This window comes from Ctenopharyngodon idella, chromosome 21 (genome assembly GCF_019924925.1).
Source record: "Ctenopharyngodon idella isolate HZGC_01 chromosome 21, HZGC01, whole genome shotgun sequence".
NCBI classification, from domain to species: Eukaryota; Metazoa; Chordata; class Actinopteri; order Cypriniformes; family Xenocyprididae; genus Ctenopharyngodon; species Ctenopharyngodon idella.
In genome coordinates, this window is record NC_067240.1 from 3,098,847 (window position 1) to 3,122,260 (window position 23,414).

Sequence of the window (23,414 nt, forward strand, 5' to 3'; positions counted from 1 at the left end):
AGTTGCAATTACCTTCTTTTTTTATTCAGTGACGGAAACAAGCTTCCATAGACGGCCCAACAGACAAGACTATTGAAGCTTGTTTCCACCGCTAAATAAAAAAAAACGCGATTGCGACTTTCTCACAATTCTGACGTTTCTTCTCAGAATTGCGAGATATAAACTCGCCATTGCGAGTTATAATGTCAGAATTGCGAGAAATAAAGTAGCAAGTTATAAACTAGATATAACTCGCAATTCTGACTTTTTTCTCACAATTGCGAGTTTATATCTCGCAATTCTGACTTCTTTTCTCAGAACTGTGAGATATAAACTCGCAATTGCGAGTTATAAAGTTCAATTCTGATTAAGAAAGACTAAAAAAGTCAGAATTCGTGTACTGTTAAGTAGGTACTACGTTTGAATTTAAATTTACTTAACGACCGTTAAAAAAGTATGTTCTATATAGTACGAAAGCGTGTAGTATGGATGAATTCGGACATACTACAGCCGCCATGTTGTTACTGTCACATGACCTACCAGCGTCAGTTACATCCCTTCAATTCATTGACAAATCCTCTCCCATGGCCTTATGGGATAGTAAAGTGTCCATCGTAATTCATCCGGGTACTTTTCGCATACTGTTTTTCGCGTACTATATAGTAGAGAAGTATTCGATTTCTGACGCGACTGACTTTTTTTTCCCCTCAGAATTGCGAGTTTACATTTCACAATTCTGAATTTATATCTCGCAATTGCCTGTTATAAAGCCAGAAGTGCATGTTATAAACCTAGAATTGCGCGAAACAAACTTGCAATTCTGACTTTCAAATTTTGTCATTTTTTTAAAGAAATTCAACCGTTTTGTGGCTCTTTAGTCGTGACAAATCGCTGTAATGTCTCAGTTCAAGCGGCATGTGAACCATTATCTCTTCCTACCCGTAATTAACATGAATTAACATTAGAAGGTACATTATATGTTGTTTCAACTGCAGAAACACATCAATACACACCATTTTTTAAGTTCAAGTCCACCAACGTTAATTGTATTAACTTACCTGTGTTTGTTTGTCGGACAAAATGGCTGATTCAGCGTCATGATTGATCGTCTGTCAAACTCCAAGTCAAGGCTTCAGTTTAACTGAATTATTTTTTAAATTTCCCCAGCTGTAGCAAATCTATGTAATGTTTATTAACTACAAAACTATAGTTTGGGTATACATTTAAATTATTTTAATATTTTTAAATTATTAAAGTACAAGTACATTTATGATTTATTTAATTGCTCTTCAGTTTAACTGAATTATTTTTTACATTTCACTATAGCAGATCGATGGAATATATTTTTAACTACAAAACTATAGTTTCGGTATACACTGAAATTAATATTTTTTTTTTTTTTAATTATTAAAGTACTTTTTTTTTTTTTTTTAGGAAAATGTAGTTTATATAAACAAACGCTAACCTACTCCTTGAACAATTATTGCATAATTATCTTCCTTGTGCACATTATTTCACAACTTTAATCACGCGTTTTACTAATTGTCCAGAAGGCCATTTCAATAACATACGCCCTTTATATTCGTGAAGCCCGCGTTGTGGTGCTGCGCAGGCGCAATGGGCCTCACAGTCCGTACCCTTACGTCAGCGCAGCGCGACTCTGTAGCAGGCGTGTTTTCAGTGGAGAGCAAAATCGAGCGGAAAATAGAGACCATGTAAAACATACTATTGAGTGGACATAAGGTATTTACAACCGTGTCACTGTGGGGAAGCGATGAAACAACCCTGAAAGACTCAAAGTTTCCTCCGTTGGAGCTTTGTGGGTAAGCTGTTTTTGAATGCATTCCTCATGTTTACATTTGATTTAGTGTGTATTAGAGTCTTCCTCCTGCAGAGACCTCATGGTTTATGGCTCTGACATGCCTTATGTTAAAAAGTAAATGCTCTGTTTTGTGTGTATTCAATTGTAGCACGTCTTTTGCTAGCGCTTTCTGATATACTTTAAGTCTAGCTTATACTTTCTCGTACTGTAAACCTTTGTGTTAATCCCCCCCCCCCCCTCCTCCCCCTCCTCTATGGTGGTTTTCGAAACTTATCACTGATAAGTTTCGTTTCTTTATATTCTGTTAATTTGCATGCCTTATTTTAGGTTAATTCAAATAAGGCAACCAAAGGACATTTATATCCACTGATCTGATCATCAGAAATATAGTTTCTAATTTAATAAATTATATTCACATGTTTGCAAAGAACACAATATGTAGCTGCAGCTACTAGTTAACACACCCTTGTTTTATTGTATACTTACAATCATTGTACAACATAAAATGGATGCTGCAGAGCAGGGTGTATTCTTAACCTTGATTTGTGTACATATTAGTCCTCTGTGGGGACAAGTGTTTCTTCTTATCTGCTAAATGTTATGTCTGTTCACACTTTATCGGCCATTCCATCATTGTTAGTGATTTGAGCCTTCTTTTTTTATTATTATTTTTAGTCTGATTCCTTGGTTTTTGTACCATTTTTCTTTAAATCTGCTCATGATTATAAAAGGGTGATTATTCAGATTAATACAAACGAAACGGTGTTGCAGAAAAAGTTTAAATAGTTGTACAGAAAGGTTCACCGGATATTAATTAACTGGTTCAGATTACAAAAAAATACATCTGTTATGATAGTAATATCATGTTACTATCAGAAAAGGTTATTTCTGAAGTCCATGGTCAGGAATGTGTTTGACTGATATGATGAATGTTTGTGTAATCAACTTGCATAATGATCATACTACTGCAAAAAAGATTTTGGAGAAATGAGGAGAGAAGAATGCGTTTTTACCATGGAGCAAGTTTTAGGGCTGGGAAATATGACTATATATAACCATGATACAAGTGCATTTTAGATTAGCTATATTGCATTTCTAGTGTTGTGTAGCACATATATCAGTGTTGCAGTGATCTGTGCACACGCTTGAGTGTTCAAAGGCAATTAAAAGTTTTAAAATTTGACGGTTTGGTGCAAAGCAAGAGTACGCGATCTTCTAATTATTAATGGAAGTAAGATCAGATGTAGTAGGTGAGAAGTCTGATGCTCGGGAGGAAGTAATTAAGAAATTTTAGAGGTGTAACAATATATTATGTCACAATATATTGCAATACAAAAATGCAACAATATTGTATTGTGGATAGTGACAATGAAAAAGTACTAGGTGGGGTGAGGGGAGGGGGGGAATTCAAGTTTACAGAGATTTAGTGTCAGTACGACATTAAACTACTCTAGATAATGTTGAATATAATGTATAATAATGCAGTGGGGGAATATTTGTGGGTCCTGATAATGCCAAATGTCTCATGTTACAAGTAAAAAGTGGCCTACATTATTATATTTTAAATGTATCTAGTCAGTGACAGAGTGCAAACATATTCATCTAAAATCAGTCTGTGTTTCAGTGTCAGAATCTTGAATATCTTTATTCTGGTGTCACCATTGTCCTGTGCATTGGTTTACCAGCACCAAGTCCAAGCTTGTTCATTTCCACTCCCAAGCATTTTAATCAACAGTACTTTTTTTTTTTTTTTTTTTTTTTTTTTGTTGTTGTTGTTGTTGTTGTTTTATCATCCTTTTACCATATGTCTTGGAGTATCGCAATAGTGTTGCATCATGAGTTAATTATCGTAATATGTATCGAATCGTGACATGAGGGTATTGTTACACCCCTATGAGATTTTTTTTTGTAAGCAAAAGTAAACATTTCTCAGAAAGCATCATTAAAGAGCTGATACGTTCAGTTGTGATTTTAACATTTTCCAAATGTATTTAGCATGCATTTAAGCGACATTGTTGAGAAATAAAGTGCATGGCCTCTATTTTAGTTAGTAAAGTTTCTGATTTCAGACAGAATTACTATAATAAAAAGGCAGCGGCTATTTACACTAGGTGAAAATGGCAATAGATTCTATTTACACCATGTAAAAAGTATCAGTTCTTTGCAATAAGATTAAATAGTAATTAGATGCTATCTATAATTTATATCTGCAGACACTATTTGCACCTCAGTATTTTTGTACATTAACAGGATGCAATAATATCAGAGAGTGTAAATGATTATATTTATTAAAATTATTAAATGGATGCTGCCTTATTGAGAGAATAAAAACCCTCTCAACACCTTCCCCTAACCAATAAATACTTTTAATATTATTAAACACTCGTTCGAAATTTATTTCCACTTTTAGAACATTATTTTAATTTTTATTGAAAATAAATGCGAGCTCGGCAAAAGGTGGATTCAAACCCGCGTCTGCGAGTCTTACTCACTGCTGCGCCACTGAAGATGTTGAATTCCATGCATCATTATTTTTTTAACTTTTTTTTTTTTTTTTTTTTTAAACTTGAGTGGCCCAACCAGACATTGGTGGGCGGAGCTCGTGTAAATAGCCTTTGCCAGCAAGAGACGCTATTTGCACTTAGTGTAATTAGACACTCCATAATGTAAATGCATGAAACTATGGTAGTAAAACTACAAAAGAGTGTGCAGAGACTGTCGCTGGAATTTCTCCGTGAACCAACTCGACTTTGATGATAAAGTTTGTCTTTTGACATCAAAACACTCAGTTTTGTCACACAGAGAAGATTCCCAGACACTTCAAGAACGTACTAAGCTATCCATGTGTCTGTGTATGCACAGGCGATCATGGAGAAGTGCCTGTGGTGTACCAAGGCCCTGGAGGCGGAGGGAGATGTGGCGATAGTTGCCATCTTGCATCGCTACAGTTCAGGGCAGCTGTCTGCGAAGATGATGGACTCTCTGAATGAGGACCTCAACTGCTGTATGGAGTGTGTGATGGAGTATCATCGAGCCAGAGACAAGGTCCCTGAACTGCACAAGGTATGCAAACAATGCAAAATTTACAATGCAAAGGTGGCACAGGTATTTATTTTATTTACTTGTTTATTTGCACTTGGTGGCATGAATGCAATTGCACAGCAGTTAGAACTCTATACATTCACACTAGGAGGTGGGTCAGAGCAGGCATAATTTATGGTGTGCTTTGACTTAGCAGATTTGGTTCAATTACAATGAACTCTGGTGCGATTGCTCTGTTAGTGTGGATCATTTGAATCAGCGTTGCCATCCGAACCCTGGTGTGCACCAAATAAGCAGACCGACATATGTTTTCAGGGGGTCTCGGTCTACTTTCAAACAAACTCTGGTGTGGTTCAACTGGAGTTTAAATGCAACACAGACCAAAGACATCTAAAAGAACCAAAACCAGGATTGATGTCACAAGATGTGACCCTAAAAAGGACCGAAAGCTCAAGCATACTCTGGGGTCAGTTGTAAAACATAGCCGCTAAGTTAAGAATGTCGGCTTTGTCAGTTGCGTCTCTTCACTGCCCTTCATAAATTCTCTCCCGTGGACTCATGGGATGGTGAAGCATCCATGGAATGCTCACTTCAGAATCTTTTTTTTTTTTTTTTTTTTTGCTAAATCCAACAGCCAACATGTTTGTTGGTGTTGCTGCCATTTGTCTGTGCAGTGAGAATTGGCTTAAAACACAACTGCCCTCATGTTGTGCTGCAGGACGGCAATTGCGACAACATTTTCTTTTTAAAAAATCGTCCCGCTGTTTTTAGTGATTGAAATCACTGCAGGTGCTGTATATGGATCACAAGTGCCCAAATCATGTTGCATCTTGTTCACATATTTTTGTTTTTAAGATGGAACATTGACAGGCTTGTGCTGCAGTTACATGGCTGTTATGCCCTCCAGGGCTCCGCAACAGTCACGTGACTGAAAACTATGAGTAGTCTTTGTGAAGCTTGCAGCCTCTGTGAAACTATCATTAATGAATAAGTCTCTTCCTTGAGGGTATTAAGGTGATGATACACAGGGCAACTTTTTGAGCAATGTTGCCAAAAGATGTTGCTTGGGCACTTTCCCATTGAGAATGGACAACAAATTTCTATCTGGATATCTTGAGAGAATTTTTGTTGCCCATTCATAATGGGAAAGTGCCCACAACAACATCGCTTGGCAAAATTGCCTGGCAACATTGCTCAAAAAGTTGCCCTGTGTATCATCACCTTTAGGGCTATTCTCTCAACTTGAATGTTATATTATGTGTATGAAACTCAAAATTCACCTCAAATTAATCAATTCAGGATACTTTTACAAAAAAAGTATAATAGAAATGTATAGAAAATATGCTTGAAAGTTTGACAACTAGTTCAACCATTTTGCATTTAATGTCTTATGTTTTGAGGGGTAAGACTATTCAACAGAGAACCAGTATAATATATTTTGATCAACATGACATAAGCAATTGATAATGTAGGAAACTGCAGACAATTGGACCTAATCAATTGCATGAATGTGCCAAAGCATTTGCAATTTGTTGGGATGAGAAACTGCTTTTATGATGTGCACAACTGACTAGATGTTGTGGAGGTTGAACAAGTGGTTTTGAGTTGTGATCTGAAAAATGCACCAAAGCAACTAAGAGAAACTGTAGGCCTAATTGCTAATTTAAACATTCGTAATTCAAGATCAGTCAAATAAAATCAGTCCTATAAAGAATGAATAAGCTTTCAATGTTAATAACTGTTTGCATGTAGGTGCGCTCTAAAACATTAAACTGGTGTTGTGCTGGAAACCCTGCAACAATTTAATTTAGAATTTACATCAATACGTACAATATCAATTTGTACATTCATTTAGAAGCCATATGGCTAGTACTGGTTAACACCGAGAACACAGAACGGTGTTGTTAGTCTTAATGTTAAAGTACAATGCTGCTGATAAGAACTGATATTTGAAAAATTGCGATCTGATCTAGATCATGATGACAGTCTGACATATCCTTCAGCCACAAAGTTCTTGCAGACATAAAAGCAGAATGTTAAAAAGTGAAATTACTGTAAAGAAAAGTGAACTTAGAACAAAAATTGAGATCTGATCTAGATATTTATGACGATCCATCCAACATTCTTCTTTGTTTTTCTGGTGTGTTTTACTCCTTCGCCCCTTGTTCTTCTTCAAGGCCTCCCATTTTCCTACAAGGTCTTCGAACTTCTTCACAGCTTGCTGAAAAGGCCTTTAGGAGATTGTGGGCCTTTTCCCCAAAAGTCTTAGAACTCCTTCATGGTCTGCACTGCTGCTTCATGCTTCACTATACCCTTTTTTCCCCATTCGGTGAAGATATACTCGAAGAACATTGACAATGAAAGGGGAAAGTGACATGTGAAGGCCAAGTATGGTAACTCATACTTGGAATTTGTCCTCTGTGTTTAAGTTGCACACACATTAGGTTTGCAGTATGTGTGCACTACTTACTGCAAACCGTAGACACCCAGAGTAGTGGGCAGCCATTATGCTGTGGCACTTGGGGAGCGATTAGGGGTTAGGCTAAATAACCTCAGTTATTTTCCTGCCCGTGCTGGAATCGAACCAACAACCTTTGGGTTACCTGTCAGACACGCTAACCATTAGGCCATGACTGCCCCCATGGAAAATTCTTGCTTTCAAGCAAGTATACTTCATCCTGCTTATGCAAAGTGGCCATCTGATATCAGAAACAGTCAAAATTTTAACAGTGAATGAAACCTTCACTAATATCACCAATCAGATATCAAGTACCTGTTGATAAAAAGATGCATGTTTTGAGCATACCCTAAATGATCAATTATCTGGATGAAATTTTGCATACATTACATACTTTTAGTGGAGAAACAAATGAGGGGGTGAGAGGTTAACATTTCCCACAAAAAAATGTTACCCCCCCAGTAAGGGCCACCCTACCCCCCGCCCCCCAAGGATGGCCCTGGTTACATTATAATATTCTTTCACAGCCCTGAAACTCAAACCATTTTCCGATATCACTCTTTCAACTTATTTACACTTTGCTCAACCAATGGTCATTTGTTGGGTTATCCACTCTTAAAGCAGAGGAAGATAGCAGGTGCTTATCTTAATCTTTCCTGGTTAAATAAAGGTTTAATAATAATAATAAAATAATAATAATAATAAATATTATTATTATTATTATTATTATTATTATTATTATTATTATTATTATTATAATAATATAATTATTATTATTATTATTATAATAATATAATAATAATAAATAACCTAAGGCCTTTTCTGAGTTTTCCATTGTAGACTGAGAAAAGAAATGCATCCTATATGTTTGATAAAAGTACACTTTAAGAATTTTTTTTTTTTTTTTTTTTTTTTTTTTAATTAGTTGAAGTTTGATGTTCTTGAGTTATATGCTCATGTGCGTAATCCAAAATGCAGAAGTGTAAAGTGCATACTCCCGGAAGGTCATTTCTTATTTGCATGCACAATCATGATATACATTCAAGAGAGATTGAATGGGATAGTCCAGAGTAGAAGACCGAAACCACATGTTGGTTACGTTCATAACTGACTGTGCTTACGAGAATACTTGCTGAGACAGGTATTTTGGCATAATTTTGTGTGTATGTGTCCATTCGAGAGCAAGGAGATGCGAAAGAGGAATCAATTCGGTGTTCGCGCACCCGTGTGTGTGTCTGCGCGCACCATGGATGTGTGCTGCAGTGTGAATACTGAATTGAGTTCTCTTTTGCCGCCTCTTGTACTGGAATGGTTTAAAATCACTTGAGTGTGTAAATTGGTAATCTTTCACTCTATGATGGTTAATTAATCCGCAAATCACATGCGTGCAGAACCGTGGAGCCTGGTCCATACCGATCATAGATCAACTACGATCCATTTAACACCTAGAAATCTCACTTACATTTATGCATTTACCAAAGCAACTTGCATTTCATTCATGGTATACTGTACATTTTAACAGTTCGTGCAGTCCCTGAGGATTTGATTGAAAACTATGCTGTTGCTCCACGTTGTACGGTTTCATCTTGCATGTCCACATAGAGAGACAAATTCTCAATCTCTTACAGCGTTTGTGGGAAAAAGAAAAGGCTCGACTCCTGCACATTTTGGGACTCTATCTGGACAAGGAACTGGAAGAGGATGATCTATTTATCATTGAAGATGATCACGAAAAGCCGGTGTCAATGATCTCTCCTGCAGAATTCCATGACCGTCTCCGCTGCCCTCTGTTTGAAGTTTTGAAGTATCCGTACCTGCTTTGCTACCGTGATCTGTGTAAGTCATGTTTCTATAACCAACATCATCCCTTGTAGAAATTAAAAATAAGGACTGAAAACTGGAAGGTTGCAGGTGTGATTTCCTCAAGGTGCAAACCAGGTTACCCACAATTCTAGCCATGTGGCTTGATATTTTCCTAGTGTGTAAAATTTAAAAACTGCAAGATTTACAATGTTAAAATGCCCCATTATGCTATTTTAAAGATTCCTAATTTTGTGTTGGACAATAGGTTGACATGCATCCACGATAAAATAAAAAATAAATAAAAAAATAAAAAAACACTTTAATTTTCTTATAATATACATTGCACATCACCTCAAAGGCACTGCTTACACCTGGTATTAAGATGCGTTTTGGTCGAACGGATCACTAGTGTAACGCACAATCACCTTGTTCGGTGTGGTATTTTGGCTGTCAGAGCAGAAACGAAAGCTGCTGCTCTCCGTATGTTAAAACACCAGGTGTAAACGGGAATGCGTCTCCCTCATCCATTTGTGATCCGATTGACCAAAACACATCTTAATATCAGGTTTAAACAAACGGTTTGTCTGAAGATCAGTCTCCCTAATCCCCTCCTTTCTGTGAGCCTACTCTACTCTGATTGGTCAGACTGCCCAGTCTTGGTTGACCGCTTACAGTGCGTATTGAAAATGAAGCACATATTACCGTATCTGAATTTAAGATCTTTAAAACTTTGTAGACATTTTACATTCACAAACAGCAATATTATGCACTGCATGAAACGTAACATTTGAAAAAGCAGAATAGGGGCACTTTAAGAACTGTGGATATGTCATCACAGCCTTTGAAAAGGGTCCATTGACCAAACAGAATCAAACGAAAAAGCATGGCTGATCTGATGTGCAAGGAATGTGTTTGCCGCTTTTCAACATATTCTCTTCTTTCTCTACAGGTGATTTGGTGGTAAAGGCCTTGTGTAAGTTGCAGGATATGAATAGTTCTTTAATTGTGTTTGAGAAGTATCAAGGAACATATCTGCTTCTGGTTCATCCCAATGAACAGGTAATTCAGTCAAAAAGCCATGTAAGAGAATAGACTGGTCCTCTTCTGGTCCTTTACTCTTTACATTTTGGTCATTTTCCTTGTTCTTACTCCAACTTCCCATTCCAGGTGCGCCGTTGGGCCATTGAAGCTGCAAAGACATCGAAGAGTGTGGACAGGGACAGCTTCTATGACCTTCAAGAGATTTTCACTTGCATGTTTTATGTCATTGAGCTTGGAATATCTTTGGATTTTCCAGACTTGGATCCTGAGGCTTATGCAGGGGGCACTGTAAAAATGCTGCCGTCTCACCTCTATGATTCGCAAAATAAGAAGAATTACTGGCTAGGTCTGTTTGTTAGTTTTCTAGAAATCCTCTTTTCTTAATGGCCTTTCCTTACTTACTTCCTTCTGTTACTAAACTTGTTAAATTATTTAAGTAAAAAATTAAGTTTGACAAAGATTTCACCATCCTGTAGTTAGTATAAAAACTGGATCTTTAGAAGAAAAGTATGGGGATCAAAAATTCAGGGGCCTGGATGGATTTCTCTGGTGTCTACTGTGTACCTACAGTATAATAAGCGTGGCACTGTGTCCTAACCAGATACATGTGTTGCGCTTGAATAGGACATGGTGTCAGGTTGACCTGGAATTGGCAAATGGTTTTTAATCGCTCATGTCTTGGTAAGTGTAATATCATCTCTTTGAAATCATTCTCTTTTGTGCCCTATAGGCATCTGTATGTTGCTAACGCAGCTCAGCGCTGAGGCAATGGACTCTCTGTTCATGGGAGAGTTTAACATCCCACTTTGCATACTCCACACAATGGATAGGTTGAAAAATGGTATGTCATGTCATTTTCTTCTATGTTTTTAATGTGATGAGATACAATAGATGTGGCTGGTATTAAAATTTATCCACTTAAAAAGTGTGTATTTTTCAGAGGATAACCCAGCTTCTGACCCATTCTGGCCAGCCCTCCACTGTTTTATGGTAATTCTGGACCGACTTGGTTCTAAGATCTGGGGTCAGGTTGACCCTAGTATGGCTTTCCAGACCATCACTGGAGCAGCCAGCTATGATGCGGAAATAAGAAGCATCCAGCAAAAAACCATAGGGTAAGAAAGTCTGGCATCTATTGAAGAGAATTCATGCAGTCATTGCTTAGGAACCATATTAAATGCAATACATTCCTTGCATCTTAAATTAAAAATTTGCCAGTCAAAAACCTACTAAAATAAAAAAAAGTGTAATGATTCCATTTCATTGTGGCATCAGTTCTCTTCCATTGCATTGCCCCAGGGTTTCAAAATGAGATGTTTAATTGCTGCTAAATGTGAGACATTAACAGGGAACACCAACAGATACTGTTAAAAACAGTACTCTTTAGTTTCTGCTTTACCTTTACTGAACCTGCCCAATATTTGATAAAGCAAATGTGATAAAGTAGTGCCTTTTGCACAGTAAATGGTTATTTTTGAAATGCCATGTTTGGTGGAAGTAGTGTTGGCTGAAAGTAACGTGGGGTTATTTAATATTTTTTTTTAATTAAAAGCAGGATGGTTAAAGAAGAGCCAGAATATGATGACAATGTGGTGACTTGCAGTCAGATGGTGTACGACTGTTATGCCTCAGAAAAAATGAACCAAGTAAGATTTCTCTTTTATTGCTCATCTGCACCACAGCATATTTTCTTTATGTAACAAAGATTTACTACACTATTGGTAGTCTTTGCTTTAATGTTGTTAGGAAAAATCTGAATATTCTTCCCCCCCCCCCCCTCCTTCTGTTCGTCATGTAGGCATCTGGTTCAACATCCAACAGTGGTATTTGCAGTAACTATGTGATCTATGAGGATATGCAGTCCTTGGTCAAAGTGCTTGATTCTGAAATGGGCCGGAGTATGCGTGTATATGGAAGCACTTTTCTGTGGTTTATTCCATTTGTGCGTTCCATAATGGAACTTCCAGAGCTCAATGCTTCATATATTAGTGAAGTCATTCACTTTCTATGTGATAAAATACTAGCTAATCGACACGTACTGACCGGACAGACAAGTGCGTGCGATAAAGTGACAGAATTCTTCACCCGTATCCTCATTCAGATTGTTGAGCTGCACTCTACAGAAGGACGTATGGGAATACTTTCTCGCTGTGCCCCCAAGTGGGTGGAAGTGATTGTCATGTGCATCGTCCTATCGGATGAACCACATGGACCACCAGACAAGATGGGTGGGATTCACAGCGTCAGTTCAACCTCGTACAATCTTGGGATAGTAGGGAGACTACCTACATCTGGAGGTGGTATTGGTGCCATAATTCTAGGCTGTATGACACTGATTCGACTGCTGCTAAAAGAAGGTATAAAGACAGGATCTGTCCCACACGCTACCCATTTTTTGAATTTGCTTAACAAGCAGCTGCGTGGAGCTACAAACAAACGATGGAATCTAACACATTCTGAATCTATTGAGCTTCAAAAGTGTTTAAAAAGTGTTGTCCGGTCGATGCAAGAAAGACCTGCTTCTGCATCCTCTGTTGTTCCATCCCCATCTACATCAACATTAGAGGCAGCTACAAACACCGTTATTTCCAGAAAATCAATGCCAACCCTGAAACAACAACATGAGGACCAGGAGGCAGGTCCAAGCAGAGCCTGTGGCTCCTCTTTTATTAAAGAGGAGCCACTTTGGAATGATGAAAATTGCTTCTTTGATAAAGATTTCTGCAGCGGTCTTGAGAACATCATGAAGGCTAAAAAGGAACCTCCTGCCCCCATGTTAATTTCAGAGCTGAGACCTGCTGTTGAGTCGGCACAAATTAAACCAGATCTGGGTATGCTGCAGGAAATTCGATCCAAATTAAATAAACAGAATTTGTCAAAGATCGAAGCCATTACCAAAAGAAGGCCGAGTGAGTCCTTAAAACCTGTTCACTTGGCATCAGCTAAGGAGGATCTTGGTTTTAGAGCTGTTGAGGTGGATGATGATGATGATGAGGATGATGAACCCCTCGATGTCAGACGAGCCCGATTGATGAAATCCTCTAGCTACAAGCTTGAATCTAGTGACTCTGAAGTTGACTCTAGTGATGTTGGAAAAACACATACCAGGTCCACGGGCAACTCTAAGGAAAATGTAAAGTCCAGTACCATTGTTATTTCTGATGATGAAGATTCTGACAATGATGAAAGGCCAAATAGCATCCTGAGGTCTATTGACAAGGAATGTACAAAGAAAAATAAATCTCCAGAACATCCTGTTTTGCCTGATAGTCCAGGGCGTGATTATGATGATCTCAGTGAATCACAAGTGTTTGAGTTTGAGACCCAGCAATATGTGGCATCTGCCTGGGATCATTCAGATTTTGATGCGTCAGTCTTGATGAAGAAATCAGACGAAACACCCAAACCACAGGTGGAAAAAGCTCCTCGTGAAGCGTCTCCATGTAGTTCAGATACTGAAATGATTCCAGATGAGGACATTGAGAGGGCCTGTCAGCAAGCAGAAGAAAAGATCCGACAACAACAGCAGCTACAAGAGCCAGCAGATTCGTGTACATTGTCCAAAGCATCCAGTACTGCAGAAAGCTGGGATAAATTTGTCAAACCAAAACCTCTGCAGGTTAAAAGCACAAAAACAATTCCAACTGAGAAGAGAGACATTTTACAGCATAAAAAGCCATTGATAATTGATGCCCTTGCTCAAAAAGTCAGGCGCAACCCATGGAAACGCAGCTCCACAGTTCTGGACATAGAAGAACCTTCCTCGTCAACTACTCCATCATCATCATCATCATCATCATCATCTGGTATGCAATCTTCCTCTCCATCCTCCAGCTCAGTTTCCTCTCCTTATTTTTCTGCTTCCACCTCACGTGGCACCCCTGCCATTGTTCCTCCAAAGAAGGTGCGTAAAGCTGTTGAGCCAGAATCAACAGCGGAGCGTTTGGGATTAAAAAAGAAAGAAAGAAAAGCCTTTGAGCTTTCTCAGCGTTCCCTGGATTGTGTGGCTAAGCTGAGGTGCCATGGCCAGAAAGTGCAGGTGAAACCACAACAGAAGACAAAACGAGTGTGTCGAACCACTAAGACCTCTCCACAGAAACGTATAGTAAAAGGCAACAAGAAACTTCTAGGATCTCAAGATATTCAGTTTTTCAGGCAAAGCCGTGAGAAGCATCAGAGGCCAGCAACAGGAGCGAACACAACATTAGCTCCCAAACCAGCAAAGACAAATCAGCCAGGTGAAGTACCCTTATCAAAATCTACAGTTGCAAGCAATGGGGATGGGGATATCTTTACCCGCTTTCAACCAGATCCTGACCAGCAGCAGGATAATGAAAAGACTGCATCAGAATCCAGTGATTCTAGAGATGATGGGGTTGGAAGTAACAGGACAATAATAGAATCCAAGTACTTTCAAACCAGTGAGCCTGCTGATGTCAACATGGAAGAAGAAAAAGCCACCCACACTTCAAATGAGGAGGCTGATGAAGAATGGATGTTCCTCACTCAGATGGAACCCACCGACATGGAACTGTGCTCTCAAATGGAGCAGATTGAGGATGAAAATGAAGAACTCTTTCTTACCCAGAGAGATCCTGTTGACATGGACCTTGATACAGATAGTGAGTCAGATATTCCAGGTCAACCAGTGTTGACCCATAAACCTTTACAGACTCCTCATGCCCCTCTTTCGATTACCATGTGTAATGATGAAAAAGTTGCTGATCATTTGTTCTTGAAGCCTGGCATGCCACCAATGTCTCAGAAAAAGGCCAAACCTTCTACCACAAAAATATACAACCCCAGCTCCCGCAGTGCCTCACTAGTCCTTGAAATGGAAAAAGGAGCTAAGCCTCCTCTTGCTGCTAAAGTTGCAAAAGCGAAGATTCCCCGACCGCCCCCAGCTATGCCGCCCCCAGCTGTGCCACCCCCCAAAACATTAAAGCCTGTGCCTCCTCCACAATTCCCAAAGCCATTTCCTTCACAACAAACTCCTCTGCCTCTGGGCCCCAAGTTGGTCACTAGTACTAAAATAAGCTCTACTTCAGAGCCACCATCTTACAAGGTATACCAAAGACCTGAGGCTCCAGTTCATAAACCAGCACCCACGATGGATCAAAGTCCAAAGTTTGACCTTTCTGACTTGACCCAAGCAATCCTTAAATGGGAATATGGAATGCTTGACAATTACAAATCATTTGGGAGTCCAAAAGATCTATGCCAACTGCCGCTGAAGAATGTGCCAGTTAAGTTCCCTAGCTACCTGGAGTACTACAACACCTTGTACCCCCTGCTGCTAATTAATGCATTTGAAGAGGTGGGTCTACATCTTATTTCTGTAATGCCTAAATCTTTTAGATGTAATAGATTGCTGCATAGCATTCTATTCCAAGCATAAGATTTGGACCATGTATCAGTGTTAATGGTGTTAATCAATTCCATTTTCAATAGATGGCTAGTGAATGGCTCAAAGAGGGCAGACTCAAGCTTAACCTAAAGGTCCAGGGAATAGAATACAGTAATCGCACAGCTAGCGCCAGCTTCACAGGTACGTCCAGCTATGTAGGGCAGATCATCTTCTGATGTTCAGTTAAAGTGTATTCTAATACAAGGTCAATTAAATGTTAGTTAGCGAAGTATACTTTCAAGTATCAACCGTTTCATAATGTTGTACCTATGTTTGTAGCGAGCATTTCTCAGGAAAGTGATATGAAGCAACAGTATCCAAAAGAAGATGACCTTGTGCTGCTTTGGCTGCCAGACAACACTGGGGCATATGCCCATGATGAACCATATTTCCATGAACCACATCCTCATTTCGGTTATGTGTCCCGGTCCAATGTTTCCAGAGGTCCAGGTGTGTGACTTGTACACAATCCTGATTAATGATATAGCACATTTATGTGCACCGTCTCATTGCGTTTATCTTTCCTCAGGTTCCATGTCAACCCTAAACTTGACAATTCAGACCCGTGGTAATGTATCTTCGGTGAATGCCCAACCTGTGCTCTGTGAAGTTATTGGATCTTTGATCAGCATATTTCGGGAGTTCCGTGCACTGTGTTTACTGCGAAATGGACCAATGTTGCGTCCTGTTCTTGCTCCACATGTGTCTTATTTCACACACACTCCGCATAGCCCACCGGATCTGGATGTACCAGTGAGTTTGGGTTTATCTGAAGCAGTGGTTTCTTATCTTGATCCCAGGACTTACAGCATTGCACATTTTGTATGTCTCCATTTAATACACCTGATTCAAATCATGAACTGACCTGGGTGTGTCAGACAAAGGAGATAAATAGTTATAAGCATTTTCTTCCATACTCCTAGAGTGTCTTGGGCCAAAATTGAACCCTAGACAACTGTTCTTGTTTATGTTTGAGCTTTAGTACCTTTAGAGTGATGCATGTTTATGTCCAATAGGTAAAATCTAATATGTTGCTTTTGTAATATTCCTTTATAATGGGTTCTGACTTCTCTCTCTTTCTCTTTGTATTCCAGGAGTACAACAGGGACCAGGCAAGAGCAATATCCTGTGGTCTTGCCATGATGCAGAGAAAGGAGAAGACCCCAAAATTTCTCCTTATTCATGGTCCTCCAGGAACTGGGAAGAGTAAAACCATTGGTGGCCTGTTGTACAAACTACTGTCTTCGGTATTTATCTTTATGCCTGAATACTGTGCATGTTCACAAGAACACCATACTGCAACTTTCAAGATACAGTTTTGCTGTGTGTGTGTGTGTGTGTGTGTGTGTGTGTGTTTCTCTGGTTAGGGTAATAACAGTGTCGCTTCTGTGGGGAACCTTCACTCCAAGACTCGAAGGACACGCGTTCTTCTCTGTGCACCCTCTAACGCTGCCATCGACAATCTGATGAAGAAAGTCATTGTGATCTTCAAAGAAAAATGCAGAAACATCAACGCTCCTCAAGGTTTCCAAGCTTGCACGTGCATTGACAGCTGAAAAAAGCATGCATGCTATATATTGTCACATTAAAGCATGTGACTCAACACTTTTGTGTACAGGTAACTGCGGTGACATAAACTTGGTAAGACTGGGAAGTGAAAGGACCATCTCAAAATCACTAAAACCTTTCAGCCTCGACCAGCAGACTAAAGCTAGAGCACGTGAGAGACAAATTAACACCACCTCTATATGCATAATTTCATGAATTGTAAATGTATAAGCTGTGTGTGTGTGTGTGTGTGTGTGTGTCTATATAGTGCGAGCCCAGCAAGTTGTAGAAGCTGACGTACAAAGGCGGAAGGAGCAACTGGACCAGAATATTGACAATATCTCCCAGCGATGTGCAAAGACACCGAAGGATTCTACTGATGTAATGCATCCTCCACAAACACAATTTATGGTTTCTAAAAGACAAAGAATATAGACTATGTTCCGAATATGCTAGCGTACTGATTCATACATACTGAATATATCCTACTACTTAAAAATAAATGTGATTTATTAATATACAATTATATTATTTTAATACGGTCTTAAATTTTGTAACCTCATGGGTTGGATGACAGTTCAAGAGGTTGATGGATAGGAAGAGGGAGCTTCTGAAGGAGAGAGAAGGACTGAGTCGGCAGAGTAAAGAGGTAAACAAGCACGTTCTTTAACATTCATGTTTCACAATACTTATATTACTACAAACAAACATATATCTTGTATTTTTCTTAGTGTCGCAGTAGGCGTCAAGAGAGTCAAGCATTTGTGTTGCAGAACGCTCATGTGATCTGCTGCACTCTCAGCACCAGTGGAAGTATTGTCCTCGAGAATGCATTCCGTCGACTGGGACATGAACCATTTACCTGTGTTATCATTGATGAGGTGCTCAAATCTCTTATAGTTTGTGATTCCATTAAATGTTTTTGTTTGTGTGTGTCCCCCCCCATTGTTGTTGATTTGTTTTTGCTTTAGACAAATACTATAGTAAGATTATAAATACTCTTACCATCTATTGACATCTCCAATGAATCCCTTACTGCTAGTACAACAGTTAAGACCACACAATCAAGACTAATTAATGTTTTTAATATCATTCGTTTCATTTGGCTTTTGTCATAGTGCATATTTAGCAATGATATAAACCTTATATTTGGTAAATTAACATTCTAAACATACTAATGCTCCCAACCAATAGCCACTTTGTCTTTGCACATTTGTAGGCTAGTCAGGCTAAAGAAACTGAGACGCTGATTCCCATGCTTTACCGAAGTCCTTCCATAATCCTTGTTGGTGATCCCAACCAGCTTCCACCAACGGTTGTCTCCCAGGTAACCCACCATTATTAGCAATAGAGCATTTGAATTACCAGCATATAAACCCATACATTTATTCATAAAATTTATTTTTTGCTTTGCCTTGTTGTAAATTATGGCATTAAATATAAATTACAGTAAATGAAATGTGCAGAAAAACTTTGTATTTTGTGCAAGATATGAGTCTATGATGGTTTTTTTTTTTTTTTTTTCTTCCTCTTTTCGTGTGTTTGTGTTTGAACAGAGAGCAAAGGAGTTGGGCTACGACCAATCTCTTATGGCAAGATTATGCAAAAATCTTCATCCATCAAACCCGCAACTCTCGCCCATCCTCCTCCTCAGCATGCAGTACCGCATGCACCCGGACATCTGTGAATTCCCCTCCAAGTACATCTACAACAGTGCTCTTAAGAATGACTGGTATGCACACACGTCTCTTTGTTTGGGAAGTTTACCCTCAAGGCATTTTGTAGGGAGGGAGAGAGATGAGAATGCTCTGAAATCGGACTACTCACCATGTTTATGATGTGTAGGCAGGGGCAGTGCAGGGAGTATGATCAGGAGCAGTGGACTATAACCAAGTCTGAATTAAGACTCCTAAGGTCATTGAGAGGACCGTGCATGTGGTGAGTGCTCAACACAATGAGCAGCTAACTGCACGCTAAACTGGGACCCTGCAGACCTCAAGTGTTCCAGTGACATGGATGTTGGCATCCTATTTGTGCTTGACTCCCACTTTGCTGTGAAGGCCTATTCATACTGATAATACAATGAAGAAAGGTCTATTCACCAAGAGCCACATGAAAAAGCACTACAATTATTCACATGCTTTATCAAAGGTGAAGTGTGCTGCACAAAAATTGAAACCAATGCTGTAGACTCGCTCTATTTTGTGGACATGCAGAGTGTCTTTCGCACATTTGACACCGTTTCAATATCGATTGAACTGTGCTATTGTGAAGCAACCCATATTGCGAAGTTGCTGGCGAAACCTACCACTATTATTTAGTGATGGTGTGATATAGACCTTATGTAGCCCCGCCCCTTTTCAGCGCTGCGCTCATTGTCTTTAGACTTCCGGATTGTATTTCCACAACGATCTTATGTATTTATGAAAGAACTGCTCATTTTAAAGTCTTCCCGGCCTACTGACATTTGTTAAGACATCTGCTTTAAACATAACAATGCTCATGATAGCTTTCATTAACTCTACAACAGGTAAATCCACTTCACCAGCTAATTATTCTTCAACAGCGATGCCATAGAAATATACAGAGCTACCGCAAAAACGGAAGTTCAAAGACAATATTCTAAAGATGGCGGCGCGCTTGTTTCTCTGGTAAATAAGGTCTATAGGATTATTCAGTATGACCATGTCAATAATAGGTTTACTTTTTCATTCCTGGAATGAATGCATGGTGGGTTTTTTTTTTTTTTTTTGTTGTTGTTGTTGTTGTTGTTGTTTGAAAAATATAAAAATAAATCTCTTAGTGTGACTAACTTACAAGTTTTGCAGCTTTATTAACAATATTAATTATTTACAATCTCAAAGGGACACTTTAGTTGTGCCAAAAACATCTTAATGCCATTACTGGGTAGAATTTATTTACCCATCCCCCCCCAAATTAATCTGCATTGCGAGGTGTGCCAAAAAGTAACGTCTGCACGCAAAGGTCATCAAATAGAAATGAGGGCTTCTGATTTGTGTACCTCTGTCCCACAGTGAGACCGCTCAGAAACGCTGTTCCTTCACCTGGCCCTTCAAGCCCTACAAAGTGTTCGATGTGACGGATGGGAGAGAGGTGAAGGAGAGAGAGTAAGAAATGGAGGATTGTGGGTGGGACTTTACTGCCTCTTCTGTCTGAACACTTAACTTACTGTGTTTCTTTATTGGTCAGTTCATTTATGAACCCAAAAGAGGTCCGTTTGGTCTTGCTGCTGTTGAAGCTGCTGGGCGAGAAGCAGTCAGTGCGAGTGGGTGTCATCACGCCCTACAACGCCCAGAAACAACTCATACTGGAGGCCATTAGGGGTTCAGGCATCAACAAACAACTTCAGTGAGTGCAGATTTTCTTACGAAGAGAAAAAAAAATTGTTTTCATAGTCTATAAGTGTAACTTTTTCCCATTTTACTACAGCATGCCACAAGAAATAATTCAGTCTTGCATTTTTGCACAATAACTTTTTTTAAAATGTGCTCTTGAAAATATATACTTTGATTTTAATGTAGTTGTATTATAACATGCGTACCTGTGTTTTAGGGTGGAAATAGATACTGTCGATGGCTTTCAGGGCAGAGAAATGGACTGCATCATTGTGTCTTGTGTAAGAGCTAGCAGTGAAATGGGTTCCATTGGGTAAGTGTGTGTAACATCATTGTGACATACTGAAATGTTCATGTTTCTGGTTCAAACATTACAGTATTTTTTTTTTTTTTTTTAGGTTTGTTGGAAATCGGCAGAGGATGAATGTAACCATTACCAGAGCCAGATTTAGTCTCTTCATACTGGGACATCTACGCACACTCAGGGTAACGTACAGATTTATACACTCGCTTGTCTTGACCCACCAGAAGAGGTGCCGTTGCGTACTTCTAAAGGCCTGTTCAACGATAACTATAAAGATATAGTTTTAAAAATCGCTCTAAATATAAAAGAATAGCACTGTCCACACCACAGCTATAACGATATAGAGAAACCATATCGTTGGGATCACTTTCAGAACTTTTTTTTTTTTTTTTTTTTCCCAGCTGTTGAACGATAAAACACTGACAGCCATTCAGAATCCGTTCTAATTTAAGCGCTCGCGCATTTAAAAAGGCAGATGACACTGCGGAGAAGTTAATCGCCAAGGTCCAGAAAAATCCACCACTGCTTGACAAGTCAAACCCCCTTTTCAAGGATACTTTTAAAGAAAATGGAAATATGGAAAACAATCGGTCATATCCTCGGAATAAATGGTGAGAAGTATTAACGATGAGATCATTGCTCCAGGCTAGCAAACAGTGTAACACAAAATGACCTCAGGTATCTAGCGCTAGTTTCGACAACATTGTCTTGATTGCTTTGAAGAAGAAAGAAAGAAGAAAAAAGACCAGGAGTTGTTTTTATTCCACTTCTTCAGCTAAATTCACTGTTAGATTAGATTGATTACACTAGCTATTCACTCCAAACATAGCATGCTGAGGACATCTGCTGGTTAAAGCCATGTAAATGCAACAAGAGCAGCAAAAACATGTTGTACATACTTTGAAACACAGCGCGCGAGCTTAGAATAAACAGACCGTTATCATTCATTGGTGTGAACGCAGATATAGTTGTCGTTCTTGGTGTGAACAGGGCTTAAGAGCTTTTAATGATGTTTTAATGAAATCAACACATTTCTGCAGGAACAAAGTGATTGGGGAGCGTTGATTGAGGATGCTGGGAGACGGGAAACTATAATCAAAACAACGCAAAGAGATTTCGAAAGTGACGTCAAGAAGATTCTTAAACGAGATCAGCCGACTCGCAGTCTCTCTCATCCCCCTCTTGGGAGATCAAGCACTGTGACCTCACCTGTTCCGCATTCTCCTATGGAAATAGAGCCCGGCCCCGCGCCACACTCCCACCGTGACGTGAGCAGCGGTCAGGCACAGCAGCCTATGCCACGTCTAATACCATTGGAATGCCCTAAAGACCCACGGAACAGTGACAGGCCTACAGATCCACGGTTTACAGAGCAGCGGCCAATCAGAGAACGGGGACGGGACAGGCGGGGCTTACCAGCGCCACGCCTCCCAACACACAGAGCTAATTCATATGATGCTGACTCTCAAAGTACTGGCCAATCTTCCAGATACTCTTCAAAACACCGCGGTTTCTCACCACCAAGACGACACAGGAGATAAATTCATTATCCCTGTTTTTATGTGTCATTAAAGCTTCACAGCAATGCATTAAGAGAGATGTTTCTTCCTCATGTCCTCCTCTGTTTTGAAAGCCCACCATGCACAAAGAGTCTGTATTAACTCTTTCTCAGGCAAAGGCAATTAGCTTGATGAATTCGTTTGATGGCAGTGCTTCCTCCTAATCATGCTCTGCTGCTAAACACACATTGAATAACTATTTTATTCATTAAGAGGGATTTGTTCCCTACAACAGATTTAGTTTTTTGGACCTTGTGCTCGTCTCCAAAAAAAAAAAAGAAAAAAAAAAGAAAAAAGTATTAATGCAATAACTGCACTTTCTTAAGCTGTTGGACTTGTTCAAAAATATCCAAATTTTGGTTTGTATAGTTTGTCACTTATTTGAATGTAGCTTTGCTTTAAGGTTTGTTGCAGGGAAGGATTTGCTGTGCAAGTGTGGTGTGCATGAATGCAGGGCCATTTGTATTTGGATGTTTTATACTGACTTTTAACATACAGGATGTGGTGATGAGGTGTTTTCTGTTAAACCTGGATTATATTTGATAGAGCCAACTGTTAGAATAGATTGTACAGGTAATTTTGATTACAGTCATTATTCAGGAGGAGTTGAAGAAGGCCAATAACAGAACCAGAGGAAATCTTCCTTAACATTTTAATTTCAAACATAAGATGTCATGTGTTTGAGTTGTAAATGAGAGTTAAGTTTAAAATTGTACAGTTGAAGTATATCAGCCAGACACCTGGAGATTGAGAAATCGACTACTGTGGTGTTTTTCTTGAGTTTTATCTTTTGTGTGACCAGTTTTACAAAAGTGTACGAATGCCTTTGTTTTGTACCAATGCACTTTTTGTAGACAGGAAATTAAAAAGTTTCCCTTTTTTGTATTTTATTTTATTTTATTTTACTTTGTATTATGAGAATCACTGCACTAATTGATTCCTGAAGCCGTGCAGCTATTCATGTTAGTGGTCTGAGTGATCCACTGAATCATATCATGGTAATCTATTTTTCCCACTAGGAATCTATATTTTTTAAATACACTGAAATGGATGAATACTTTGGTGTATATGAATATTGATCAATCAATATGTCGA

At 39.0% G+C, this 23,414-nt stretch overlaps 1 protein-coding gene across 1 annotated transcript; it reads left to right on the top strand.

Moving 5' to 3' along the window:
* Positions 1-1,586: 1,586 nt before the first annotated feature.
* setx (senataxin) lies at positions 1,587-21,825 on the top strand. Its single transcript, XM_051878853.1, has 26 exons — positions 1,587-1,802; positions 4,664-4,864; positions 8,930-9,137; positions 10,054-10,163; positions 10,272-10,491; positions 10,876-10,986; positions 11,086-11,260; positions 11,698-11,791; positions 11,944-15,462; positions 15,597-15,693; positions 15,832-16,002; positions 16,082-16,305; positions 16,647-16,799; positions 16,920-17,076; positions 17,171-17,272; positions 17,369-17,481; positions 17,678-17,749; positions 17,832-17,981; positions 18,320-18,427; positions 18,657-18,832; positions 18,946-19,038; positions 20,136-20,228; positions 20,311-20,469; positions 20,674-20,769; positions 20,855-20,947; positions 21,801-21,825. Exons 2-26 carry the CDS (start codon positions 4,670-4,672, stop codon positions 21,823-21,825), a joined length of 6,714 nt encoding a protein of 2,237 aa, XP_051734813.1. The 5' UTR covers positions 1,587-1,802; positions 4,664-4,669.
* The last annotated feature ends 1,589 nt before the right edge of the window (positions 21,826-23,414 follow it).